Source organism: Aquarana catesbeiana, linkage group LG02, assembly GCF_042186555.1.
Source record: "Aquarana catesbeiana isolate 2022-GZ linkage group LG02, ASM4218655v1, whole genome shotgun sequence".
In the NCBI taxonomy this organism is placed as follows: domain Eukaryota; kingdom Metazoa; phylum Chordata; class Amphibia; order Anura; family Ranidae; genus Aquarana; species Aquarana catesbeiana.
The window spans coordinates 189,471,484-189,498,343 of record NC_133325.1 but is presented as its reverse complement, the minus strand read 5'-3'; the positions used below and the strand labels follow the sequence as shown (position 1 = coordinate 189,498,343).

At 42.1% G+C, this 26,860-nt stretch overlaps 1 protein-coding gene across 3 annotated transcripts in view; it reads left to right on the top strand.

Moving 5' to 3' along the window:
* Positions 1-26,860, top strand: part of CACNB3 (calcium voltage-gated channel auxiliary subunit beta 3) — a 386,477-nt gene that overhangs the window by 317,488 nt on the left and 42,129 nt on the right. For all 3 annotated transcript variants that reach the window (XM_073614076.1, XM_073614075.1, XM_073614074.1), the window contains exons 7-8: positions 178-258; positions 20,305-20,363. In XM_073614076.1, the coding sequence (XP_073470177.1) occupies positions 178-258; positions 20,305-20,363 (140 nt within the window). The remainder of the gene's footprint in view (positions 1-177; positions 259-20,304; positions 20,364-26,860) is intronic.

Below are 26,860 nucleotides of genomic sequence, written 5' to 3'. Positions count from 1 at the left end.
CAATATTTAAACACTGAGTACTTTCAGACCAATATTAATTATGGGCTGTTACCATAAAACACTAATTGCAATAGCAAGATTCTGGCAGACATTCCATAAATCACTTAACATAATTCTGTTCATGTACAATATATTGTAGCTTTTTCTCTTCAGCTAAAAGATTCTGTTACTTTTCAGACAGAGCACATCGCACCCTATGATGTTGTTCCATCTATGCGGCCAGTAGTTCTTGTCGGTCCATCTCTCAAAGGTTATGAGGTAAAATATAATGTTTATGTTCGTACAATTTTACCACGATTAAAGCAGAGCTTCACCCTACCTAACAACCATGTCTCTATTAGTAGATATTGCCTCTGTCTAAAATATTTGGAAATTGTTTTTTATTTATTTTTGACATAAGTACCTTTTTTAGTTAAAATTCTCGCCACTTCCAGGAACTTGTCACCGCGGCGACGTACGTCATCTCTGGTTTCCCATTGACTCCTGGGATATTGGTTTCATCAATCCCAGGAGTCAATGGGCATCCTCCGCTGCCCGGCACAGTGTTGTTAACATGCATGCTTGAGATCGGTATGTGCATGCTGGGTAGCCAGTAGCTGACATGGCCGCCACCAGCCATTCAAGAGTACCAGTTTGGGTAGGGATTTAAATATTTGACATACCATTAGTATTAATAACAATACCCAATGTAGTAAGAACGATAATTAAGAAGAACAAACATGTGTTTACTTAAAATGCTTCTGGAAGACTGTAAAATTCTTCTGGAAGACTGTAGCTCCTCTTTAAATGGTTGTAAACAGTTACAATCCACTTTTTACTACAGGTAAGCCTATAATAAGGTTTACCCGTAGCTACCTTGGATATATCTCCTAAACCTGCATGGTTTAGGAGACATCCCCTGTATCAGCAGGTGCCGACATCATTGGCACATGCGCACTAAAGCAATGGCTCGTTCGTGCCGTTGCTTTAGCTAGTGTGCTGTTACCGGCGGCTCCCGTGTGCAATGCGCGGGAGTGACGACATCACGGCTCCGGCCAATCGCAGTGCCAGAGCCTGCGATACCTACTAGCTCATTATGCCTTTGTCTTGCAGGTTTTTTTTTTTTTTTGTGGGTATACAATCACTTTAAAGTGGATGTAAACCCATATACCCAGTGAAGTGAACAGCCTCAGATGATACACAGAGATGAAACAAATCCTACATGTATATCTGCTGTCTTCAGCTTTATATACTGTTTAGAAAGGGCACGTCCTGTTAGAATTTTCTCTTCCTGATTCACCTGTGGGTGTGGATTCTTGCCATACACTGTGAGACAGCTGATTGGAGGAAAGGCACACACCCTCTCTCCACATAGGCAGAAAAAGCAAGAAACAATGCAGAGCTGTGCTGTGAAAAGACCAGCTCTCTGCTAATCTATTTATAGCACTCACCCTGACACATAATTCAGCCTGGTTTTATCACAGTTGAAGGAGAACTTGTCAGAAGTTATCATGCTGATAACAGAACGGAGCAGGAGAAATCCACGGGACTTAGGGCTTTGAAAAGAGATAAGAAAACACTGCACATATATGTGCCCAGCTCAAATTTCACGAATGGGGTTTACATCCACTTTAAGTTACAAGAGTAGTATCTGTTTGTTTATGGCTATCCAGATTATGCAATACTAATACCTGTAGTACAAATATGGAAAATAAATCCGTTCTGTTCCGTTTTTCTTATTTTTCCAAGGTCAGGAGAGGCCCAGAGGCCCAAGCCTACATTGTGAAAAAAAGTTACAATAAATGGATCCTTTAGTTTCATAACTCATCTAATACATCAATCTTGTACAGAGATAAAATGATGATTGCAGAACAGGTTCTGCTTTTTTTTCTCTATGCTTTTGTGTGATATGATATAAAACATCACTTTGTAAACTATAATTAAAAAAAAGATTTAAAAAAACTTACTGATGAAATGATTGGCTTCTGGAGTAATTAATTACATGAGATATGGGGAGATGGGAACTGTATTACTTATTATTATTCACTGCAAGCCAGCCTGAGAGCCCATATCCCTATATATAAGCTGCAGACTGGGATGAGCAAGAGTGACAGCTTCACAAACTGTTTTATCTAAACAAAACATCAGAACGGGATAAGCCAATCTGTTTTAAAAAAGGAGAACTATGACCAAAAACTCTCAGCCTGTGTGGAGGGAGAGAATAGAGGGGAATAAATTACTTCTTTTTCATGTAATGCAGCATACACACGAGCAGACTTTCCGGCAGACCGGACTCCATAGAACAGTTCGATCGTGTGTGGGCTCCAGCGGACTTTTTTTTCCCAAAAGTCCGACAGACCTAGAAATAAAACATGTTTCAAATCTTTCTGACGGACTCGAGTCCAGTCGAAAAGTCCGCTCGTCTGTATGCTAGTCCGACGGACTAAAACCGACTCTAGGGCAGCTATTGGCTACTGGCTATCAACTTCCTTATTTTAGTCCGGTCGTACGTCATCATGTACGAATCCGTCGGACTTTGGTGTGATCGTGTGTAGGCAAGTCCGTTCATTCGGAAAGTCCGTTGGAAGTCCATCGAAAATCCGTCGGATAGTCCGTCGGACCAGTCCGGTCGAAAGGTCCGCTCGTGTGTACGCGGCATAAGTGTTATCTTGAGCTACTGAGCTCTTTAAGACACCTTTCACACTGACAACGGGCCGCGTTAGCGGTAAAGCGCTGCTAGTCTTAGCAGCACTTTACCGTCATTTTAGCAGCGCTATTCAGCCACTAGCGGGGCTCTTTTAACTCCCGCTAGCGGCCGAAGAAAAGGTTAATAGCTCCCGAAAAGCGCCGCTGCTGAAGTGCTTTGCAGGCGCTTCGGCAGCGCTGTTCATTCATTACAATGGACAGGGGCGGTGGAGTAGCACTCCTCCACCGCTGCAAAGATGCTGCTTGCAGGACTTTTTCTAACATCCTGCAAGCGCACTGCCCCAGTGTGAAAGCACTCGGGCTTTCACACTGGGGCTGTAGATGAGGCATTTTTCAGGCGCTTTACAAGCGCTATTTCTAGCCCAAAAGCGACTGAAAAACGTCCCAGCGTGAAAGGGGTCTAATACAGCTCTTTTTTTCTACAAGAAGTAAAAAGAAACTGAATACATTTACAAAATATTCAACAGTCATTCTTGCCTAAAGTTTAAAACAATAATATATAGTGATGGATAAAGTAAGTGCAAATATCAAGAAAAAAGGCACACAAGTGCTATGTGTGAACAGTCCTGCAACGACAGCGCTCCTTATCTCCTGTGCATAGGAGGCATTGAGCAGACCCTCAGAAGGGTTGCAGCTTCCATGTAGCCTGTTCCTGCAATCTGCAGATACTCACTGTTCAAATTCCCAAAGCATTTGCACAGCCATCATTAATAATCTTTGTAATATTTATAACATGTTTATTTCCTACAATCATCAGCTCCATCTGGCCATACTTTCCAACTATTTTAAAGTTTTTCCTTCTGATGTGAAAGTCGGAGGGGACTGTTTTAGCAGAGGGGAGTGATGATTGGACCAATTGGCACTATCGCATCTGACTGGATTTATACTTTGCAAAATTTGACTTTTCTGGTATAGAGGGTCAAATTTTTCCAGCAAGCGTTTTTGATGTAGCATGTGACGGGGAGCACTTACGTGGTGTGATTCACGGTTTGAAGACATATTCCACAGTTTTGCACTTATACCAAGGAAGATACTGCAAATCAAATGTATCTGTCGTTCATATACTGTATATGTACTTACATTGTATAGACATTTTGTAAGTGGGAGTCTATTTCACACTTTTGGTTTACTCTCACAATCTGTTGGACATATTTTGTTTTATTTTATTCTGTAATAGTGCAGCACTTTTTGTGTAGATAGGAGGAGGAGAAAGCAGAGTGATGAAAAGATAAGCTCAGGGTGGTGCTCCTTCTCCTTTCACTATGTACCCCTTGTAAATCACGTGTAAATGAGAATGTACACATGGGACCGTAGACATCAATAGTACCCAGAAATGAATACAATCAAACAAATAGTGGAGTTAAAATAGCCTTGGCCTTTATTATTGGTATTCAAATTTATAAACATGTAACATTTCGCAGTTAAATTAATTCTCAAATAACTTATTAACTCAACACAACATTTCAGTAAGCAACCCAGCCACTACGACTCAGGTTGACACAAAAGTAGAACCATTTTTATTAACTGTCCCCTTTTTTATGTTGAAAAAAGGGACCAAACCACATAATATTCTAGGCCGTGACGGGGGGGGGGGGGGGCTCACAGGCAGAGGTCTTGAGGACTGGCAGTGCGGGCTTGATGAAGCTGCCTTAAATAGGGTTTTTTCCCCTTCTAGAATATTCCAGGAGATCATGTGACATAACCTTCTGGAATGTTCCCAAAGGTCAGCTGACCTATCCCTAGTCACCTGACCTTCTACTGGTCACCTGACCTTACCTCAGGAATCACCACTGGCTACCACCTTACTGAAGCCTAACTCCTCCCACCTACCTAACTGACCAGTTAAACTAAAGGGGGGCCTTGAAACTCCCTAACTGTCACCGTCCCATGAGCTTGGGGGGCCTTAACTCAACACAACATTCCAGTAAGCAACCCAGCCACTATGACTCAGGTTGACATAAAAGTAGAACCATTTTTTTTAACTGTCCCCACAAGCCATTATTGTTTTTTTTTTTTTTTTAAACAAGCCTGGCCCAACCACCCGTATCGCAGCCAACTCCACTATAGTTTGTCAATTATTGTTAAAAATGTCTAGACCGATGTCAGACAAGTGAACTCCGTCTTCTCTAAAATGTCCAACTATACCCCCTTCCAAATCTAAATGCCTGAAAGAAAAACCACCAATAGTAGGTAGCAACTTTGATAGTAATGTCGGTGATCAGCAATTTTTATTGGAACTGCGACATTATGGGGAACAGATCGGACACTTTTGGCACATTTTTGAGACCACTGGCATTTATACAGCGATCAGTGCTATAAATATGCACTGATTACTGTGTAAATGTCACTGGCAGGGAAGGGGTTAACAGTAGAGGGCGATCAAGGGGTTAATTGTGTGTCCTAGGGAGTGATTCTAACTGTGGGGGGATGGGACTGCCTGAGTGAGGAGACCGATCTTTGTTCATATTTGGTATGAACAACAGATTATTCTCCTCACCCCTGACAGCACGGAGATCTGTCTGTTTACATTGACAGATCACCGTTCTGTCTCTGTGTGGAGCGATCGCGGGTGCGATGACTGCCGGGCACACGCATCGGCTCCGGCATCGCGCCTCTGGCGGCGCACGTGCCCCCTACTGGTCAAAAGGCGAACCGACATAAGATAACGTCATTTTGCCCAGGAGAGCCAACCTGCCACAGTACAACTGCGGTGGCTGATCGGAAAGGGGTTAAAATGAAAGCTTTCGGAATATATTCTTCGCTAAAGCTCTCCTTTTAGCCCAGAATATGAAAGGTGTCCCAGGATCCATATGGACAAAGACTGACCTGTAATTTAGAATAGATAGTTAGGACGAATGAATAACTTATACGCATCTGACTGCCATCTCCCAATCCGTTTTATACTGCCAACATCTAAACCCAATCTGGCGGCTTCAATAGCTGCACTGATATGAAATGAATGCGATGATAGAGACATTTGTCCAGATTCTGAATAGACAAACATTTATAAAAAACGACTTGAACTGAAATTTAGTAAGGGGCGAGCCATTAAGATGGATGAATAATAAAGTACTATTAGGAGATCTGACCTGCAAAAATCTCTTTAACATGACAACAGGGCAAATAGGTGAACCTGGAAAAGAGTTTAAATGTAACCAAATACCTCTACCAGATTGATCCGTTTTTGATTTGAGAATATAATATCTTAATGTTTGTGTCATCTAATAAAACATGCAACAAAAGAAGATCGGAAGTGGAATTTTTTTTGGGGGGTAATATTTCTGTAATTCTCAGTGCACCGAAAAATAGTAGAGGAAAAACAGACCGGAAGAGAATTGCCTCATAGGAGGAAAAACAGGCTATATCCACTGCCGTACATAATTGGGTAAGAATAACTGGAGGTGAGCGGCCATTGCATGCGGTGGTGGGAGCACTCAGGATAAAGAGTTTTTTTAGAAGAAGTATCACTTTGAAGCATTCCCCATATATTGATTATTGGATTTTTTTTCATTTTATTTGCATTATTTCATTTTACATTGTATACTGCACTATTAGTAGAAGGTTTTTGGTTTATTATATATTTTATTATTGCAGCACTGTCACACTTTTTTCATTTTTATATTGTCACCTGTGGGAGCACATTAGTGACAGCTGCAGCAAATTCTAAATAATTTTTATCACCAATAATGTATTCATCAAAATCTTCACATATTAGCGCGCCACTACATTATTCTTCAACTGGTGTTATAGCCATTCTAGTATCCAGATGAATTGAGGCCTTTTTGTAACCCTTCAGTGCCTGTCTAACTGAACAGAAAGTAATGCACGAAGGATAATTTTTCAATTTTAGGAAAAAGGAAATACCCGCATAATTTTTATTAATATGAGACTAAGATAACGATTGGGACATTAATCTATTTGAAAGGATAAAACTACATTTTCAGAAAAAGCAGTCTGGAGTTCACCAAGTGAGTTTAGGTGGGGTAACCACTGAAACCACGGTGATGAGTATGAATGAATGAAAGATTTGTATAGCGCTGCAAATGCGGACTGAATCGCCTCAAGGCGCTTGATCCGTGCTGTTGGTCCTGTTTCTTAGAAGAGATGGGTCTTGGGTTTTTTTCTGAAGGCCCGATGATTATCTTCCATGCGGATGTTGGGGGGTAGAGCGTTCCATAACCATGGTCCTTGGACTGCGAATCTTCATTCTCCCTTTGAGAACGTATGCTGCAAATGTAGATGGAGCGATGGATTTCTTAATGCTTGCGCAGACCCATTCTAAATCAGGTCCCATAGGTGCGAAGGACATAGAATTCCTTTCTCCTCCACAGCTGGAAAAAGAAACTTGAATCTGTGCATCTGCAAACGAGAGAGAATCTGCAATTTCATTTTTCTTACCTGGTAAATAACGTGCCTTGACCCAAATGTTAAGACTTAAGCATTTAAAGACAAGGTATCTGATTAAAATAATGACAGGAGGTGATTTAGATGACAAACAATTTATAGCAAAAAGGACCCCTTTATTATCAGTACTAAATAGAATCCTTTTAGTTACAAAAAACTCACCCCAGATTTCCAATGTTACTAAAATGGGAAATAATTCTAAATGTACTACTACTACTAAATAACCTTTATTATGCCAAGAATTATGCCACAATGAAGCGCACCAATGGGTTCTCCATAGAGCTGAAAACCCCACAGAACCTGCTGCATCTGTGAATAAACAGAAATCTTCATCAGTTACAAATTAAACTCATCCAAAAATTGTGCCCCAACTAGAAGATCCTCTCTAATCCCTGAAGTGATTCTAATGTGGAGAGTCAGGAATTTAAAACCAGCTATTGCCAAATAGAGTCGTCTAGAGAATATCCAACCAACAGGTAAACCTCTAGAGGCAAAGGCCAGAAGACTTTTAATTTTTGGATATCTCTCAAAATGACTTTTTTATGTCTAATAACAATATCGATGATAGATTTCAAATTTTCAAGCTTATCTATGGGTAATCTGAAGTCCATAGCAATGGTATCAATGGTGACACCCAGGAAAACTAGCTGTGTGGTTGGGAATATAGTCTTCTCATGAGCTAATGGTATATTAAATTCTAAACAAATTGTTAAAAAAGAATTTAAAATATTTGTGCAGTCAGAAACAGAAATCCCAAGAAAAAGAAAATCATTCAAATAATGTAATATAAGGGAAGAACCTGAATGAACCTTGACTACCCACTCAACGAATGTTGCGAATGCTTCAAAATATGTACAAGAGAGCGAGCATTCCATCGGAAGGCAACGATCAAAAAAGAAACAATCATCGAAAGAAAAACCTAAAGTGTTGAATGATAATGGGTTAATGGGCAACAAACGGAACACAGATTGTACATCTGCTTTAGCAAGCAGAGCCCCATGACCTAAGCTGCGGATTTTGACTAATGCATCTTCAAATGTGTAATAATGAACTGTGGCTAATTCATCACTGATAGGATCGTTCAGAGAACCACCTTTAGGAAATGATAAGTGATGAATGAGCCTGTAAGAGTGTTGTTCCTTTTTAGGAACAACACCCAAAGGGTAGATTCTGAATTTCTTTAAAAAAAATCCCTTACCACCTCAGGTAAATCCATAGCTGGTTTTACATTTTTACCTATAACACAACCATGGCCTTGAACAGTAGGGAGTAAAAAAACCTTTGTTGAATCCTTCAAACAGCAGCAGGGCCATCTGCCTGCCTGTGTACCACTGAAGCCAAGGCAACATTTTTTGTAACTTCACCGGTGTTGAAGTTACTTGTGATGGATTGGTAATAGCCATTTTTTAAAAAACATTTCGAAATGGGATGAGCTCCCGCGCAAAATGTGCATTCATGTCTGTACCTGCAAGAACCTGGCCATTTGCATTGGGTGTCATTGAATGCGAAACATCTTCCCTTTCTGTATGCATTTGATGTTGTTGGAACAGGGTGTTGTTGTTTACTAATAAACAATCGCTGAAGCAGAAAAAGATTGAGCCAAAGCCCAATGTCTTTACAACCCCATTTTAAACTGGGATGCACTAACTTCTGCCTAAATGATTCGTTGTAAACAAACCATGATATTCCTCCAAAATCCTTGTAGGCTTCAAAAACAATGTCCAGATGTTGAAATAAGCCTACACTTTTTTTGGAGTTTTTTCGCAAATGATACTGGAATACATGCAGAACGCCTGCAAACAATTGTTGAAATTCCTAGCCACAGGTCTGCGCCTATCTCTTCTTTTTTGTCCCCTTTAAATAAAAAATCTTTTGAGGAAGGAAGGAGAGACAGTAGAAGAAGCATGGCTTCTTTAACACAAATTTCAGGAACATTGGCCGCAGCGTTAGAAACATCAGGACCAGACAGCACCGAAGATACACTATCAGAAGAGGAAAGTGATGGAAACACTGCCCCTGTAATAACAGGTACTGGTGGGAAGGAATCAGCATTATTGCTGCCATTAGACATAACTAAGTTAGACCAAACTGCTGCAGCAGAATTTGGAACAGTCTGATTGATAAAAGCCAGAATAGTTTTAACATTAACTATTAGAGATGACAACGAAGCAGTCAAAGAAGTTAACAATTGTAATTAAGACAACTCACCATTCCCTGGAATTATGTTTGAAGCTGCTGAAGAGCACACAACAGGAATCTGCTGTGCCTCTAAAGGATTAGCAATGCTGCACCCAGAAGAGTCTTCCACAGGCTGTCTTCTGCTGCTGGGCTGGCTGATGCTGCTGCTAGTTGCTGTAGCCAGGCTGTCGCATCAGGGGTTAATAGCAGAGACAACTGGCTGAGACGGCGACGCTTCCGGTTGCCGCAAAGACCGGCCTGCTGAGGTAATTCTGCTGGGCGTTCCTCTGGTTTTTTTTTGCTTGGAGCCTCAGCGCCCACTCTGGAGGAGGCTCCGCCTCTTGGAGCTGAGCTGACATACCTCTGGCTATTGCAGCCATCAGTCCAGCTGGTCAGTGAAGGGGAAAACCTCCTCTTCTGGGCCCTCCTTTGTTTGGCCGGAAACCCGCCTGCTTCTCCCCCAACCGCTGACCTTCCAAGTGTGTCTTCCTCTTCCTGTTCACCCCTGAGATCACTTCCTCCTGGGACACACGGAGCTTCTTCATCCCTACATGGGACAGACACAGTGGGATCCAAGGGGGCGGCGGCATTAATGACGGCGGCGATGGCCGGGTCTGCGGAGGTCGATGCTAAAGCCTGATGTTCCGGAGTCTGTGGTAAGGAGAGGCATCTTCTCATCCAGTCTTCCCCCTCTTCTGCCCCTGCTCTTTCAATTAGGCGCTGAACGAGACTCTTCATGTCACCCAAGCACCTCACCTATGAGCTCCAGTATTATATCCTGTATTATAGCCTGTATTATAGCCCTAGGAGCTCACCGGCAGAGGTCTTAAGGACTGGCAGCATGGGCTTGATGAAGCTTCCTTAAATGGGGTTTTTTCCCCTTCTAGAATATTCCAGGAGGTCATGTGACATAACCTTCTGGAATGTTTCCAAAGGTCAGCTGACCTTCTGGAATGTTCCTAATGATCAGCTGACCTATCCCTAGTCAACTGACCTTCTACTGGTCACCTGACCTTACCTCAGGAATCACCACTGGCTACCACCTTACTGAAGCCTATTTCCTCCCACCTACCTAACTGACCAGTTAAACTAAAAGGGGGCCTCGAAACTCCCTTGCTGTGACTGCACCCTCCTCACTCTGCACCTTCTCACTCTGCACCCACCTTACTCTGCACCCACCTCACTCTGTACTCTGCACCCACCTTACTCTGCACCCACCTCACTCTGCACCCACCTCACTCTGCACTCTGCACCCACCTTACTCTGCACCCACCTTACTCTGCACCCACCTTACTCTGCACCCACCTCACTCTGCACCCACCTCACTCTGCACCCACCTCACTCTGCACTCTGCACCCACCTCACTCTGCACCCACCTCACTCTGCACCCACCTCACTCTGCACTCTGCACCCACCTCACTCTGCACCCACCTCACTCTGCACTCTGCACCCACCTCACTCTGCACCCACCTCACCCCTGCACTCTGCACCTACCACACCCCTGCACCCACCTTACTCCTGCACTCTGCATCCACCTCACCCCTGCACTCTGTAGACACCTCACTCTGCACCCACCTCACCCCTGCACTCTGCACCCACCTCACTCCTGCATTTTGCACCCACCTCACTCCTGCACTCTGCACCCACCTCACTCCTGCACTCTGCACCCACCTCACTCCTGCACTCTGCACCCACCTTACTCTGCACCCACCTCACTCTGCACCCACCTCACACTGCACTCTGCACCCACCTCACTCTGCACCCACCTCACTCTGCACTCTTCACCCACCTCACTCTGCACCCACCTTACTCTGCACCCTGCACCCACCTCACTCTGCACCCACCTCACTCTGCACCCTGCTCCCACCTTACTCTGCACCCACCTCACTCTGCACTCTGCACCCACCTCACTCTGCACTCTGCACCCACCTCACTCTGCACTCACCTCACTCTGCACTCTGCACCCACCTCACTCTGCACCCACCTCACTCTGCACCCTCCTCACTCTGCACCCTCCTCACTCTGCACCCTCCTCACTCTGCACCCTCCTCACTCTGCACTCTGCACCCACCTTACTCTGCACCCACCTCACTCTGTACTCTGCATTCACCTTACTCTGCACCCACCTCACTCTGCACCCACCTCACTCTGCACTCTGCACCCACCTTACTCTGCACCCACCTCACTCTGCACTCTGCACCCACCTCACTCTGCACTCTGCACCCACCTCACTCTGCACCCACCTCACCCCTGCACTCTGCACCTACCACACCCCTGCACCCACCTTACTCCTGCACTCTGCATCCACCTCACCCCTGCACTCTGTAGACACCTCACTCTGCACCCACCTCACCCCTGCACTCTGCACCCACCTCACTCCTGCATTTTGCACCCACCTCACTCCTGCACTCTGCACCCACCTCAGTCCTGCACTCTGCACCCACCTCAGTCCTGCACTCTGCACCCACCTCAGTCCTGCACTCTGCACCCACCTCACCCCTGAACTATGCACCCACCACACCCCTGCACTCTGCACCCACCACACCCCTACACTCTGCACCCACCTCATCCCTGTACTCTGCACCCACCTCAGCCCTGCACTCACCTCACTCTGCACCCACCTCAGCCTTGCACTCTGCACCCACCTCATCCCTGCACTCTGCACCCACCAAAGTCCTGCACTCACCTCACCCCTGCAATCTGCGCCCACCTCACCCCTGCAATCTGCGCCCACCTCACCCCTGCAGTCTGCACTCAACTCAGTCCTGCACTCTGCACCCACCTCAGCCCTGCACTCTGCACCCACCTCAGTCCTGCACTCACCTCACCCCTGCACTCTGCACCCACCTCACCCCTGCACTCTGCACTCACCTCACCCCTGCACTCTGCACCCACCTCACCCCTGCACTCTGCACAAAGCGCACCCCCAACCCTGCACTCTGTACATAGTGCACCCCTCAATGCTAGTGCAGTTTGGCCACACCCGCAATTTGCACTGAGAGGTTATGATATGTAGTAACCTCTAGCAACTAATCAGTGAGCAATAATGATTTTCAGTAACCTCTAGAATCCAATTAGTGAGCAGTAATGATGTTCTGTAACCTCTAGCAACCTCTAATCTGTGAGCTGTATTGATATGTTGTAATCTCTGGCAGCCAATCACAATCGTTGCCTGATCTGCTGCAGTAAACTCATTTTGAATCTAGCTGGGGGGGGCCCAATAAAATCTTTGCCCAGGGCCCAAGCAATATTAAAGACAGCCCTGGTCACAGTCCCATGAGCTCGGGGGGGCCTTAAAACAGTTCCCCTCACTTTCATTCTCGAAACTTCAGAGTCAGTAAGGAGTCAGTAAGGAGACTTAGTAAGGACAAGTTAGACATTTTTGGAAAACAGAGGAAGTGTGATGTTTCAGAAAATGCAGATTACTCCATACACCCGTTAAGGTCTGCAACAGTATTGGCTATAATAGCTAATGTTTTAATGCATCTTCCAAAAGAGCTGAAAGTATATAGTATGCTGTCTTAAATTTTAAGGCATTTTGGAGTGCTATATATAATAAAATGCTTGTTCACAGAGAAATAAAACAAAAAAGGCTGAATGCAAAACTAGATTCTGCTTCACTAGTTAGCTCTTGTGCTGTTTTCATAGCATCAGCAAACTTTTTGGCAATCCAGAAATACACTGTATCAGCAGATATGGTTCTCTATTGCTCCTATGAGTATTCTACCTACGCAAGAAAAAATTATTGTACATTAGGAATACCGCCTCTGTACATTGATTTTTCCAAGTAAAAGTAATATTAGCTATACAAAGTGTAATATTTGCCTGATTACACAATTGCGTACTGTACTCTGTATTCTTATTAATTTGTTTTACTCATCTACATAGCAATAATGTTTATTCTGTAGTGCTTTACAGAGAACTCTGAATCAATGTACCTCTCTGGAAGTCTTTGGATTCTAAGTGGAAACTGTAAAACCCAGAGGATGGGGAGAACATTGAAATAGTTACCAGTAGAGCAGATTCTCTATTTGTTAGTTCCCTGGAAAATTTGAACAGTTCAAACCGCTTAAAGAGTTGTTTTTAAAACTAAAGCTGCTCCTAAAGTGTATCTAAAACCCCAAAACAAATTTTAGCATATTGCACCTTACCAGACCTTAGATGAGGTGCCTACCTTTTTTCAGTCCTTTTCTCCTTTATTTTCACCTGATAATTCTGCAAATAACAGACTTCCTTTCCCTGGGTGGCTACACGCACTCCTCAATTGTATCAATGGAGGGAGCCATGGTTGCTACCCAGGCTGCATTTCAATTATGTCTGCCTTTGTTCATCTCCCATTATAGTTCTTGGGGTTAGTTAACATAGGAAAGATACCTTTACACTCAGAAGAATGCAAGAATATTACTTTTTTGGCAAAATCAACAGGTATTTTCTATACTTGTTGAAAATGTTCTTAGCTTAAAAACTGAAAACTAATGCAGAGACCACATCAATAGAATGATAAACTGCAGTATTATACATGTTTGCCCTTCGAGCTAGTTATCATTTAAGGCACATTGTTGATCAGTTTTATGTACAGTGCTGTGCAAACGTTTTAGGCAGGTGTGAAGAAATCTGCAAAGAAAGAATGCTTTCAAAAATAAATATTTTGATTATTTTTTATCAATTTAGAAAATGCAAAGTAAAGGAACAGAAGGAAAATCTAAATCAAATCAATATTTTGGTGTGACTATCTTTTGCCTTCAAACCAGCATCAATTCTTCTAGGTACACTTGCACACAGTTTTTGAAGGAACTCGGCAGGTAGGTTGTTCCAAACATCTTGGAGAACTAATCACAGATCTTCTGTGGATATAGGCTGCCTCAAATCCTTTTGTCTCATCATGTAATCCCAGACAGACTTGATGATGTTGAGATCAGGGCTCTGTGTGGGCCAAACCATCACTTGCAGGACTTCTTGTTCTTCTTTACACTGAAGATAGTTCCTAACGACATTGGCTGTATGTTTGGGGTCGTTGTTCTGCTGTAGAATAAATTTGGCACTAATCACACTCCTCCCTGATGGTATGGCATGATGGATAACTATGTGCTGGTAGTTCTCACATTGCACTTGCTAAGAAACATACCTAAAAGCTTTTTACATTTATTTATGGAAAATAGTAGTCACACACACAAACTCAGGTTGAACTGGATGGACTGGTGTCATTACTCAACCTTACCATTTATGTAACTATTTCCAAGATGTCATTGGGCGGTTCGGGTCTATTAGCTTCCAACACTATCATATCAGTTTTGCATGTACTGGCATGAGCACTTGTTTATGTATGGCCATCAAAATTTAAGATACATTCTTAAATTAGGATTATTCCTTTATTGTTTTTATATTTATACATTTTGTTTTGCGAGGACCTGAATTGGATTTCTCTGCTGTTTGCATAACATGCATCTATTTGCTCTAAATCATACTTTTCAGATCAGCATAGTTCCAAAACATCTGGGATGCCAAGGTTCGCCATCACTGCTCTAGGCCATGGTGGTCCAAAAGCACAGACTGATGTTTTGGACAAGTTTTCAGTTTTTGATTTAGTCCGTGTGCCCATCACTATTGGCCACGAGGTATTAATAATGATGAAGACATAGGTGTTAGTCTCAAAAGTTAGGCTTCTCTGATATATTAATGTGTTTTGTTCTTTGTTACAGAGATAGGAGAGTTGCAGCTCAGAAGCATTGTGGAGTAAAGCAACTGCTCCTCCGTTCAAGAAGTGGCAGTTGAGGGGGTTAGGGCATTTTATATAAGTGTCCACTGTGATGTTCATCTGGTAGTTCTACCAGGCATACAGTGCCTTGAAAAAAAATTCATACCCCTTAAAATGTTCCACATTTTGTCATGTTACACCAAAAAACGTAAATGTATTTTATTAGAATTTTATGTGATAGACCAACACAAAGTGGCACATAATTGTGAAGTGGAAGGAAAATGATAAATGGTTTTCAATTTTTTTTTTACAAATAAACTTATGAAAAGTGTGGCGTGCATTTGTATTCAGCCCCCTTTACTCCGATAGCTTTAGACATCACCTAATTATTAAATAGAGTCCACCTGTGTGTAATTTAATCTCAGTACAAATACGGCTGTTTTGTGAAGCCCTCAGAGATTTGTTAGAGAACCTTGGTGAACAAACAGCATCATGAAGGCCAAAGTACACACCAGACAGGTCAGGGATAAAGTTGTGGAGAAGTTTAAAGCAGGGTCAGGTTATAAAAAGATATCCCAAGCTTTGAACATCTCACGGAGCACTAATTAATCCATCACCCGAAAATGGAAAGAGTATGGCACAATTGCAAACCTACCAAAATATGGCCGTCCACCTAAACTTACTGGCCGGACAAGGAGAGCATTAATCAGGGAAGCAGTCAAGAGGCCCTTGGTAACTCTGGAGGAGCTGCAGAGATCCACAGCTCAGGTGGGAGAATCTGTCCACAGGACAACTATTAGTCATGCACTCAACAAATCTTGTCTTTATATTAAAGTTGCAAGAAGAAAGCCATTTTTGAAAGAAAGCCATTAGAAGTCCTGTATGCAATTTGCGAGAGGCCATGTGGGAGAAGCCATGTGGGGGACACAGCAAACTTGTGGAAGAAGGTGCTCTGGTCAGATGAGACCAAAATTGAACTTTTTGGCCAAAAAGCAAAACGCTATGTGTTGCAGAAAACTAACACTGAACATCACCCTGAACACACCATCCCTACAGTGAAACATGGTAGTGGCAGCATCGTGTTGTGGGGATGCTTTTCTTCAGCAGGGACAGGGAAGCTGGTCAGAGTTGATAAGAAGATGGATGGAGCCAAATACAGGGCAATCTTAGAAAAAAAACCTGTTAAAGATTTGAGACTGTGGCAGATTTTCACCTTCCAGCAGGACAACTGCCCTAAACATACAGCCAAAGCTACAATGGAATGGTTTAGATCAGTGATCAATCAACTCCAGTCCTCAAGGCACCCCAACAGGTCATGTTTTCAGGATGTTCCTCAGATGAAACAGCTGTGGTAATTACTAAGGCAGTGAAGCTGATCAAATCACCTGTGCAAAACAATGGAAAGCCTGAAAACATGACCTGTTAGATTAAAGAATATTTGTGTGTTAGAATGGTCCAGTCAAAGTCCAGACCTAAATACAATTGAGAATCTGTGTCAAGACTTGAAAATTGCTGTTCAGATGCTCGCCATCCAATTTGACAGAGCTTAAGCTATTTAGCAAAGAAGAATAGGCAAAAATGTCACTCATGTGCAAAGCTGGTAGAGACTGCAATTGCAGTGAAAGGTGGTTCTACAAAGTATTGACTCGGGGGGGGGGGGGGGGGGCTGAATACAAATGCACGCTACACTTTTCACATATTTATTTGTAAAAAAAAAATTGAAAACAATTTATCATTTTTCTTTCCAATTCACAATTATGTGTCACTTTGTGTTGGTCTAGCACATAAAATCCCAATAAAATACATTTATGTTTTTGGTTGTAACATGAAAAAATGTGGAAAATTTCAATGGGTATGAATATTTTTTCAAGGCACTGTATCTAACTAAAAAGAGTTTCTTGGGAATATTTATGATATACTGGCAGTATTATATCTCCCAGCCAGTCTCAGATCACATTGAATCCCAGGAGAGCTCCAAGAATCCAGGAGTTCTTGGGAGGTTTCTTAGTTATGTGTTCAGCCTACCTGGTCTATGCCTCTTACAAGAGTAATTAAACTGATGTTGATGTGGTTAGCAATGATTTTTACACATGTTTATTATTGTGTGTTTTAAGTAGAGTGACCACTTTTATAATTATCTTTGTGTATCAATTATTTGGGAGAGTAAGCAGATGGGCATGGATCTATACAGTATGAGTATCAGATAGCATAGGTTGAGCAGTGGAAGATAAGCTGACATTTTAACTGATACAATCGTAAACTAAAAAAAAACTAAAAAAAAATGTGCATGGTTACTGTGTTAATTTACTAATTGAAAGTCATCTGTCATATGCCACTTACTTAGCTCCGTGTTTCTACAAAGTTCAATACGCGATTGAATATTAAAGACGTATGCTGAGTCAGGCCTCATTCCGGCGTCGTGTTCACAGGGAAAGTAATAATGTGTGACAGGAATGAGCAACTCTGCAGCCTCTTATACAACACATGATTATGCAAACTAGTTGGCTTTTTGCTGGAAAGACCCTAATTACTGCATTAGGGAACACTGATGTGAGACTTGTTTTGGCACTCATTAGAGGCAACGAGAAAGATCTGATAAAGTCACAGCTTTTTTTTTTTTTTGAGAATGAGAGGATGCCTAATAACAAGTGTCTAACCGTCTAGTTTAGTCAGGCAGCACCTGTATTAACATTCATAGTGGTCATCTGTTGATCTGCTCATAGCTGATGCATGCTATATAATCTGTACAGACCTTAGATAATGGACATATCAGTTGCAACCACCACCCTAGTACACTTATACTCCAGACTAGAGAAGAGCCCGATGTCCGAGTCGAATGTAAGTTCGACGCGAATAATATGTGGTGTTCGCGGCAAATTTGAAAGCCGCCGGAACACCATTAAAGTCTATGGGACACTAACATGAAAAATCAAAAGTGCTCATTTTAAAGGCTTATATGCAATTTATTGTCATAAAAAGTGTTTGGGGGCCTGGGCCTTGCCCCAGGGGACATGTATCAATGCAAATTTTTTTTTTAAAAATACCAATTTTTTCGGTGCAGTGATTTTTTAAATTTAAATAGTGAAACAATAAAAATGAAATATTCCTTTAAATATCGTGCCTGGGGATGTCTATAGTATGCCTGTAAAGTGGCGCATTTTTCCCGTGTTTAGAACAGTACCACAGCAAAATGACATTTCTAAAGGAAAAAATTGTCATTTAAAACTGATCGCGGCTGTAATGAATTGTCGGGTCTCTGCAATATAGATAGAACTCATTGAAAAAAAGAGCATGGGTTCCCCCCCACTCCATTACCAGGCCCTTTGGGTCTGGTATGAATATTAAGGGGAACCCCGAACAAAAATTAAAAAAACAAAAATTGCGTGGGGGTCCCCCTAAAATCCATACCCTTATCCGAGCACGCAACCTAGCAGGTCGCAGGAAAAGAGGGGGAGACAAGAGAGCGACCCCCTCCTGAACCGTACCAGGCCACATGCCCTCAACATGGGAGGGTGCTTTGGGGTCTGACCGGTGATGTAAATGGGTGACCCCGCCCCCTCTGACACCACGGGGGCTTCCCCGTGGCATCATCAGGTGGCGGGGTCACCCGTTTATGTCACCGGGTGGCCCTGCCCTCAGCTATATAAGAACTGTCACAGAGAAGAAGAGTCAGTCGGCAGGAGCCTCTCATGGAGGCGGAACGGTTGCAGCTTTTTTTTTTTGTTCCGTCGGGCGGCGTGAAAGAAGATGAATGGACATCACTGGACATTTTAATTTTTTTATTTTTTAATAAAGGACTTGTCCCAATATGTCTCTTGTCTTTTTTTTTACCATTTTTGACACTTTTTTGTGAAATGGTAGGGGTACAACGTACCCCAGTACCAATTCACATAAGGGTGAAGGCTGGGACCTTGTTAAAGGGGGCTTCCAGAATCCAATAAGCCCCCCACCCGCATACCCCCACAACCACCGGGCAAGGGTTGTGGGGATGAGGCCCTTGTCCCCATCAAAATGGGGACAAGGTGCTTTGGGGTCAGACCCCAAAGCACCCTCCCCATGTTGAGGGCATGTGGCCTGGTACGGTTCAGGAGGGAGGGCGCTCTCTCGTCTCCCCCCTCTTTTCCTGCATCCTGCTAGGTTGCGTGCTTGGATAAGGGTCTGGTATGGATTTTGGGGGGACCCCTACGCCATTTTTTAAACATTTTGGTGCAGGGTTCCCCTTAAAATCCATACCTTCGGGTCTGGTATGGATTTTGGGGGGGATCCCTACGCCATTTTTTTTTTAAATTTGGTTTGGGTCCCCCTTAATATTTATACCAGACCCAAAGGTCCTGGTAATGGACTGGGGGAGGGTAACCCATGCTCTTTTTTTCAATGAGTTTTATCTCTATTGCCGAGACCCGACAATTCATTACAGCCGCGATCAGTTTTAAATGACAATTTTTCCTTTAGAAATGTCATTTTGCTGTGGTACTGTTCTAAACATGGGAAAACTGCTCCACTTGACAGGCATACTATAGACATCCCCAGGCACGATATTTAAAGGAATATTTCATTTTTATTGTTTCACTTTAAGCATTAAAAAAATCACTGCTCCCGAAAAAACATCTGTTTTAAAAAAAAAAATTGCATTGATACATGTCCCCCGGGGCAGAACCCAGGTCCCCAAACACTTTTTATGACAATAACGCGCATATAAGCCTTTAAAATTAGCACTTTTAATTGTTCATGTTCGTGTCCCATAGACTTTAACGGTGTTCGTGTGTTTTTCCGAATGTTTTGCCTGTTCGGTATGTTCTGGTGCGAACTGAACTGAGGGATGTTCGGCTCATCCCTACTCCAGACACACACTGTCAAGGGAAAGGGGCTGTTCAATATGTCACTGTTCTGTGAGGCTCAGCTGCAATATGGATGCTATGGGACCTGCCTGCTGTCATAACTTGTGGCACACAACACAACTAATAAAAAAAGTACTTGTACCATAGTAGGTTAGTCTTTGTTGCAGTGAGTGAAATAGTTAAGACTATGACAAGGAAATTAACTCTAGGAAATATTGATGTAAAAGAAATCATGGCTTTTGAGCCAAATGGCAGCTGCAGTCTGCGGCACAAAAATGCATGCTATTATAAGCTGACAACTCTCCAAATGTCTTGCTAATTTAAATTCAAACTGGCGACTGCCCTGTAACCCTTTACTGCAGTCTTCAAAAATTCACTCTGTAGACTGCCTGCTAAAATGTCCCTTTTTTTGGACTTAAAGGTTAACCTGATGATTGGTTATCTGTAGACCCATTGTGCAGCTACTAGCAAAAACCTAGCAGCATTTCTTGTTTCCTCTTCCAGGTGACAGACATGATGCAGAAGGCCCTCTTTGACTTCATGAAGCACAGATTTGACGGCAGGTGAGACAGTCTTATCTTTTAAACATCTCTATATTTCAGATTTGTGGATCTTGCGTTCTGAGTGCTTCAACCAGACAGCTCCCTGTTCTTGGGCTGGTTGGTGCAAGAAAGGGTAGCATTTGTGATCTTGCTTTTATGAAACTTAATGAATAGATTGTTATCCAATAATTGACCTAGTAACTATGGGTTACAACCTATTGTGCATCATTATAGCCTGCTGCATTAATTTATCAAATAACCAGATACTAGATTATGTTTCCCCTGATACAACAGGTTCTTTAGGTAATTGCTTGGCATACGCAGTATGAATGCCCACAACAGTTAGCCATGAGGCATCCAATTGGCATGAAGAGTTTATTACCAAGTTGGATATATTTTCCCACTTTTTCATCATTCCCTCTGATATCACAGTACCAAATTCTCATGTCCACTTTATTTTTTATGTACTTATCAATGTTATTACTGTTTTGGTAGTGTAGCACGGACCCCCTAGGGAACTGCTGAGAATTACCTGCTCATCTGCACGCCCATGACCAAGTAAACCTTCCAACCCACCTAACACTCTGGGTTCAGACATCCTTGTAGCACTGTGTGGCAATAATCAAACAACTCGGTATAATTAGGTTCTGAAATATTTTACTTGAACCAAATAAGGGAAAGTTGTTTCAAAGAGGGAATGAAGAAATCTGCTGAGCCGAGATAACAGCGCCAACTCAGCAAACAAATGCCTCCCAAAGACACAAGACAATGGTTCAGCAACAACACTATTATATACACATATGTGCACTCCCTTTTGATCAGAGGTCACCTACTAGTGGATGTTTCAGTTAACTACTTATGCTGCCACACCGAGGTAGATGTAATCTAGCCAGCCTATGCTATCCTAATGAAGGGAGCGTGTCTACAAAGAATAACATAGGGGCCTTCCTATAAGTAATGGCAAAAGAGTTTGACGTTGCAGATCTGATGTTTTTCGCTGGCTAGTTGGAGCTCGTTAACTGTAATCTGTTTGGGTATAATGAAAGCAATAGATTCCCAGTGGTGAATATCTAAAGGTGTCTGAGCACGGTGTTCAAGCAATGCAGTAAAGTGTTCTTGGGGTAAAGATGTCTGTGTAAAATGTCTCTGTAATAGTGGCAATGAATAGATAAAGGCCAAGCAATTTGCCCTCTCACCAACGACCAAATCGCTCTGATGTCTTCTGGACAGGAACTCGTGTTTTTTATAGCTACTCCCAGCAATCTTCATGTTACAGCAAAGATCCCTGGGATGTGTAGTCTTATGCCCCGTACACATGATCGGACTTTCCGACATCAAAACCATGAATTTTTGTTCGAAGGATGTTGGCTCCAACTTGTCTTGCATAAACACGGTCACACAAATGTTGCCCAACAATTACGAACGTAGTGACGTACAAGACGTACGTGATATCTCCATTACGAACACTAGTTTTACAAGACCAAGCGCTTCCGGCTTGTACTTGATTTCAAGCATGCGTGGACTTTTGTCAGACGGACTTGTGTACACACGATCGGACTTTCTGACAACAAACATTTGTTGGCAGAAAATTTGAGAACCTGCTAGCCAACATTTGTTGGTGGAAAGTCCGACAACAAATGTCCAATGGAGCATACACACGGTTGGACTTTCCACCAACAAGCTCACATCCAACATTTGTTGTCGGCAAACTCGATCGTGTGTACGCGGTATTAGGGTACATGGGTGGAGAGCAACTATCTGAAGGAGAACTATACGTCCCATATTTCACTTTGTTGGGCTCACAAATATGAGGTCACTGGTTACACTGATTACCAAAAGGACAAGCGATGTGTAGAAATACTGAAAGGTTCGGAGGAGATTTAAATATTTTATTTGACTCAACACTGGACACTACGTTTACCTCCAGGCGCTTCTCTTTGCCTCAGATCAAACTCCTCAAGCGCTGATTGCACGATTTTCAGCTAGTTGATATGTGGTGGGTATTACACCCAACTGAGCGGGATTATACCTGTCATTCTTTAACCCATAAAACTTATAGTAGGATAGACATGTTTTTTGTTTCACACAACTTACTTAGTTGGCAACCCCGGGCATACATCAGAACTCAACTTTGGTCAGATAATTTCCCGCTTTTTTTCTTAATTAATATAGCATAATTTTCTAAACCTGTAGCCTCTTGGAGGCTGAATGAAAGCCTCTTAAAAAATGAATCGACATACGCAGCAGTTAGACGATCGATCTCTCAGTTTTTATCAGATCACACGCAGTATATGACAGTGCAACCACTTACATGGGAGGCTTTGAAGTGTGTCATAGGGGGGATCCTCATTTCTGAAGGTGCATATTTAAAAAAAAGTACGATCTGCAGAAATTACACAGCTTCTACAGGAAATTCATAAGCTTGAGCTTGCCCATAAACGTTCACTTGAGGCTCATGTATTTCAGCTATTAGAAAAGAAATGTAAAGATCTTTTACATTTACTTGATGTGGCATACTTTAAACATAGAACTATGTATGAATTTGGTAACAAGGCGGGTAGACTACTGGCCAGGTCAATTCGCACTAAACCAAATTGTACCTATATTCCCAAACTTTGGTGCCCTAAAAAGGGCTTGGTACATACTTCTGCAGACATTGCTCGGACCTTTCAAGAATATTATAGGACACTTTATAATATTACTAATCCCCTCACGGTACCCACCAACACAAAGGGGTGCAAAACTATGGCCCAATATATTTTGAATAGGGCCCTTCCAAGATTAGATCAGGATACTACTAACTTATTGAATATGCCCTTAACTACACTGGAAATTCAACAAACAATTAAGGCACTTCAATTGGGTAAGAGTCCAGGTCCTAATGGTTTCTCAACTTTGTTTTATAAACAGTTTCAGGACGTTTTATCACCAATCTTGGACACTACATTCAACTCAATTTCAGATTCATGTACTTTCTCTCATCAAGTGCAGTAAGCTCATATTACTCTCATTTATAAAGACCAGAAAGATCCTGCTGAATGTTCAAGTTATCGTCCAATTTCTTTAATAAATGTTGATATTAAAATATATGCTAAAATAATAGCAGATCACTTACAAGCAGTTATTCCTTCTATTATTGGTTTAGATCAGGAGGGCTTTGTCCCAACTTGAGAAGCAAGGGATAACACTATTAAAATATTATCTCTTATCTCACACTGCCAGCTACAAAAAGTCCCATTGTGTCTTCTTTCGCTAGACGTGGAAAAGGCATTTGATCCCCTAGATTGGGAGTTTTTGAAAGCAACATTAGAACAACTAGGTCTATCTTCAGGCTTAATTAAAAAAATTATGATATTGTATTCTGCTCCATCAGCTCGTATCAGAGTGAATGGCCTACTTTCGGACCCGGTTTATTTATCGAATGAAACCCGCCAGGGGTGTCCCCTCTCGCCACTCCTGTATATACTAGCAATGGAGCATTTGGCGATGGCCTTGCATGCTAACAATTCAATACAGGGTGTTGAAATTGTTGGTAAGCAATATAAAATAAGTTTGTTTGCGGATGATCTCTTGCTCCACATAACTAATCCAATAATTGCATTTCCAGCGCTGTTAAAGGAATTGGAACTTTTAGGTGCTCTAAGCAATTTTAAAATTAATTCAACAAAATCACATTGTTTAAATATTACTTTTGCGGAGGACATTCAAGTTTCTCTTGCTGATAATTTTTTGTTCCAATGGGCCCAGTATTCTATCAATTATAAATTGTATGAGCTCAACTACCTGCCACTTGTGAACATGCAATCTCGTCTTAAGAAACGGTCACCAATGCGACACTCATGGCTGGGAAGGATGTCACTCTTTAAGATGGACATCCTTTCTAGATTTTTTTTTTTTTCAAACAATTCCAATCACAGTTCCACGTTCTTTTTTTAGATTGACCCGATTTATATTACTAAAATATATTTGGCCTAGGTTCCCGGCTAGACACTGAAATGTTAGTGAAGAGAAGAGATGCTGGCGGCACAGGCCTGCCGCACCTAGAACTGTACTATGTGGCGGCTTTACTTAGTAGGGTGCTAGATTGGTTTCACCATGGATCGCTCAAGCAGTGGGTTACACTTGAGTCTGATTTAGTGCCTATACCGCTGACTTCTCTCCCATGGCTTCTTTCTATTGATTGGCCATGTTCAACACAAGTAACGCCTTTGATTTCATCTCTGTTATATGTATGGGACAAATTTATCACAACATACAATGTATCCTCACACCCAGGGCCATTAACTCCAATATTGGGTAACCCAAGTTTTCCACCAGGAATGCCAGTAAAAAGTTCTCTATGCTGGCAGCCATTACATCCTTCACCTATTTGTCATTCATGTACGAATAGAGGCTTGAAAACTATAAGATTATGACGAGATGGTATCATTGTCTGGTCTTATAAATAAAATTAATCCAGCTATGTCTGACCTATGCTGGAGATGCGGTGAATCAAGAGGCGCACTATTACACCTATGGTGGTCTTGTTTGAAAATAAAACCATTTTGGTCGGCTATATTTAAACTCAGTCATGCGGTCACTGGTAAAAATTGTCAGGAGACTCCTGAGGTAGCACTTCTCTCTTTAATTCCTGGGTCAATTAAATCAATTAAAAAGGGAATATTTAGATCTTTTTTGATGGCAGGAAGAGCTTTAATTCCAAGACATTGGAAATCCCAAATAACGTTAACAATACGGGAATTGGTAGTAGAGTTGAACTATATGATGCGGATGGAAGAACTGGTATGTACAGCAAATAACGATGAATATAGCGAAGTTTTTGGATTCTCCTCAGATGTTATCTTTTCTGTAACTTTTAGGATCCTGTCTGTTCAGGGCTATATTTATTTATTTTTTCTATTCCCCATTCTTTTTATATATTTTTAATATATATATATATATATATATATATATATATATATATATATATATATATATATAGTTGTTTGTTGTTGTTGTTGTTTGTTTTTTGTTTGGTATTGTTGTTTGTTTGTCTTGTTTTTTTTGTGTTTGGTTTTTTGCATATATATATATGTACAGTGCCTTGCAAAAGTATTCACCCACCTTGGCTTTTTACCTATTTTGTTACATTACAGCCTTTAGTTCAATGTTGTTTTAATCTGAATTATATGTGATTGATCAGAACACAATAGTCTAAGTTGGTGAAGTAAAATTTGAAAAATATATACATAAAATGTATTCACCCCCTTTCTTATTAAGCCCATAAAAAGCTCTGGTGCAACCAATTACCTTCAGAAGTCACATAATTAGTGAAATGATGTCCACCTGTGTGCAATCTAAGTGTCACATGATCTGTCATTACATAGACACACCTTTTTGAAAGGCCCCAGAGGCTGCAATACCTAAGCAAGAGTCACCACTAACCAAACACTGCCATGAAGACCAAGGAACTCTCCAAACAAGTAAGGGACAATGTTGTTGAGAAGTACAAGTCAGGGTTAGGTTATAAAAAATATCCAAATCTTTGATGATCCCTAGGAGCACCGACAAATATATCATAACCAAATGGAAAGAACATGGCACAACAACAAACCTGCCAAGAGATGGCCGCACACCAAAACTCACGAACTGGGCAAGGAGGATATTAATCAGAGAGACAGCACAGAGACCTAAGGTAACCTTGGAGGAGCTGCAGAGTTCCACAGCAGAGTCTGGAGTATCTGTACATAGAACGACAATAAGCCATACACTCAAAAGAGTTGGGCTTTATGGCAGAATGGCCAGAAGAAAGCCATTACTTTCAGCAAAAAACAAAATGGCACGTTTTGAGTTTGCGAAAGGCATGTGGGAGACTCCCAAAATGTATGGAGGAAGGTGCTCTGGTCTGATGAGACTAAAATTGAACTTTTTGGCCATCAAAGAAAATGCTACGTCTGGCGCAAACCCATCACAAACCCAACACATCACATCACCCAAAGAACACCATCCCCACAGTGAAACATGGTGGTGGCAGCATCATGCTGTGGAGATGTTTTTCAGCAGTCGGGACTGGGAAACTGGTCAAAGTTAAGGGAAAGATGGATGGTGCTAAATACAGGGATATTCTTGAGCAAAACCTGTACCACTCTGTGTGTGATTTGAGGCTAGGATGGAGGTTCACCTTCCAGTAGGACAATGACCCCAAACACACTGCTAAAGCAACACTTGAGTGGTTTAAGGGGAAACGTGTAAATGTGTTGGAATGGCCTAGTCAAAGCCAAGACCTCAATCCAATAGAAAATCTGTGGTCAGACTTAAAGATTGCTGTTCACAATCACAATCCATCCAACCTGAAGGAGCCGGAGCAGTTTTGCAAGGAGAAATGGGCAAAAATCCCAGTGGTAATATGTGGCAAGCTCATAGAGACTTATCCAAAGCGACTTGGAGCTGTGATAGCCGCAAAAGGTGGCTCTACAAAATATTGACTTTAGGGAGGTGAATAGTTATGCACATTAACCTTTTCTGTTATTTTGTCCTAT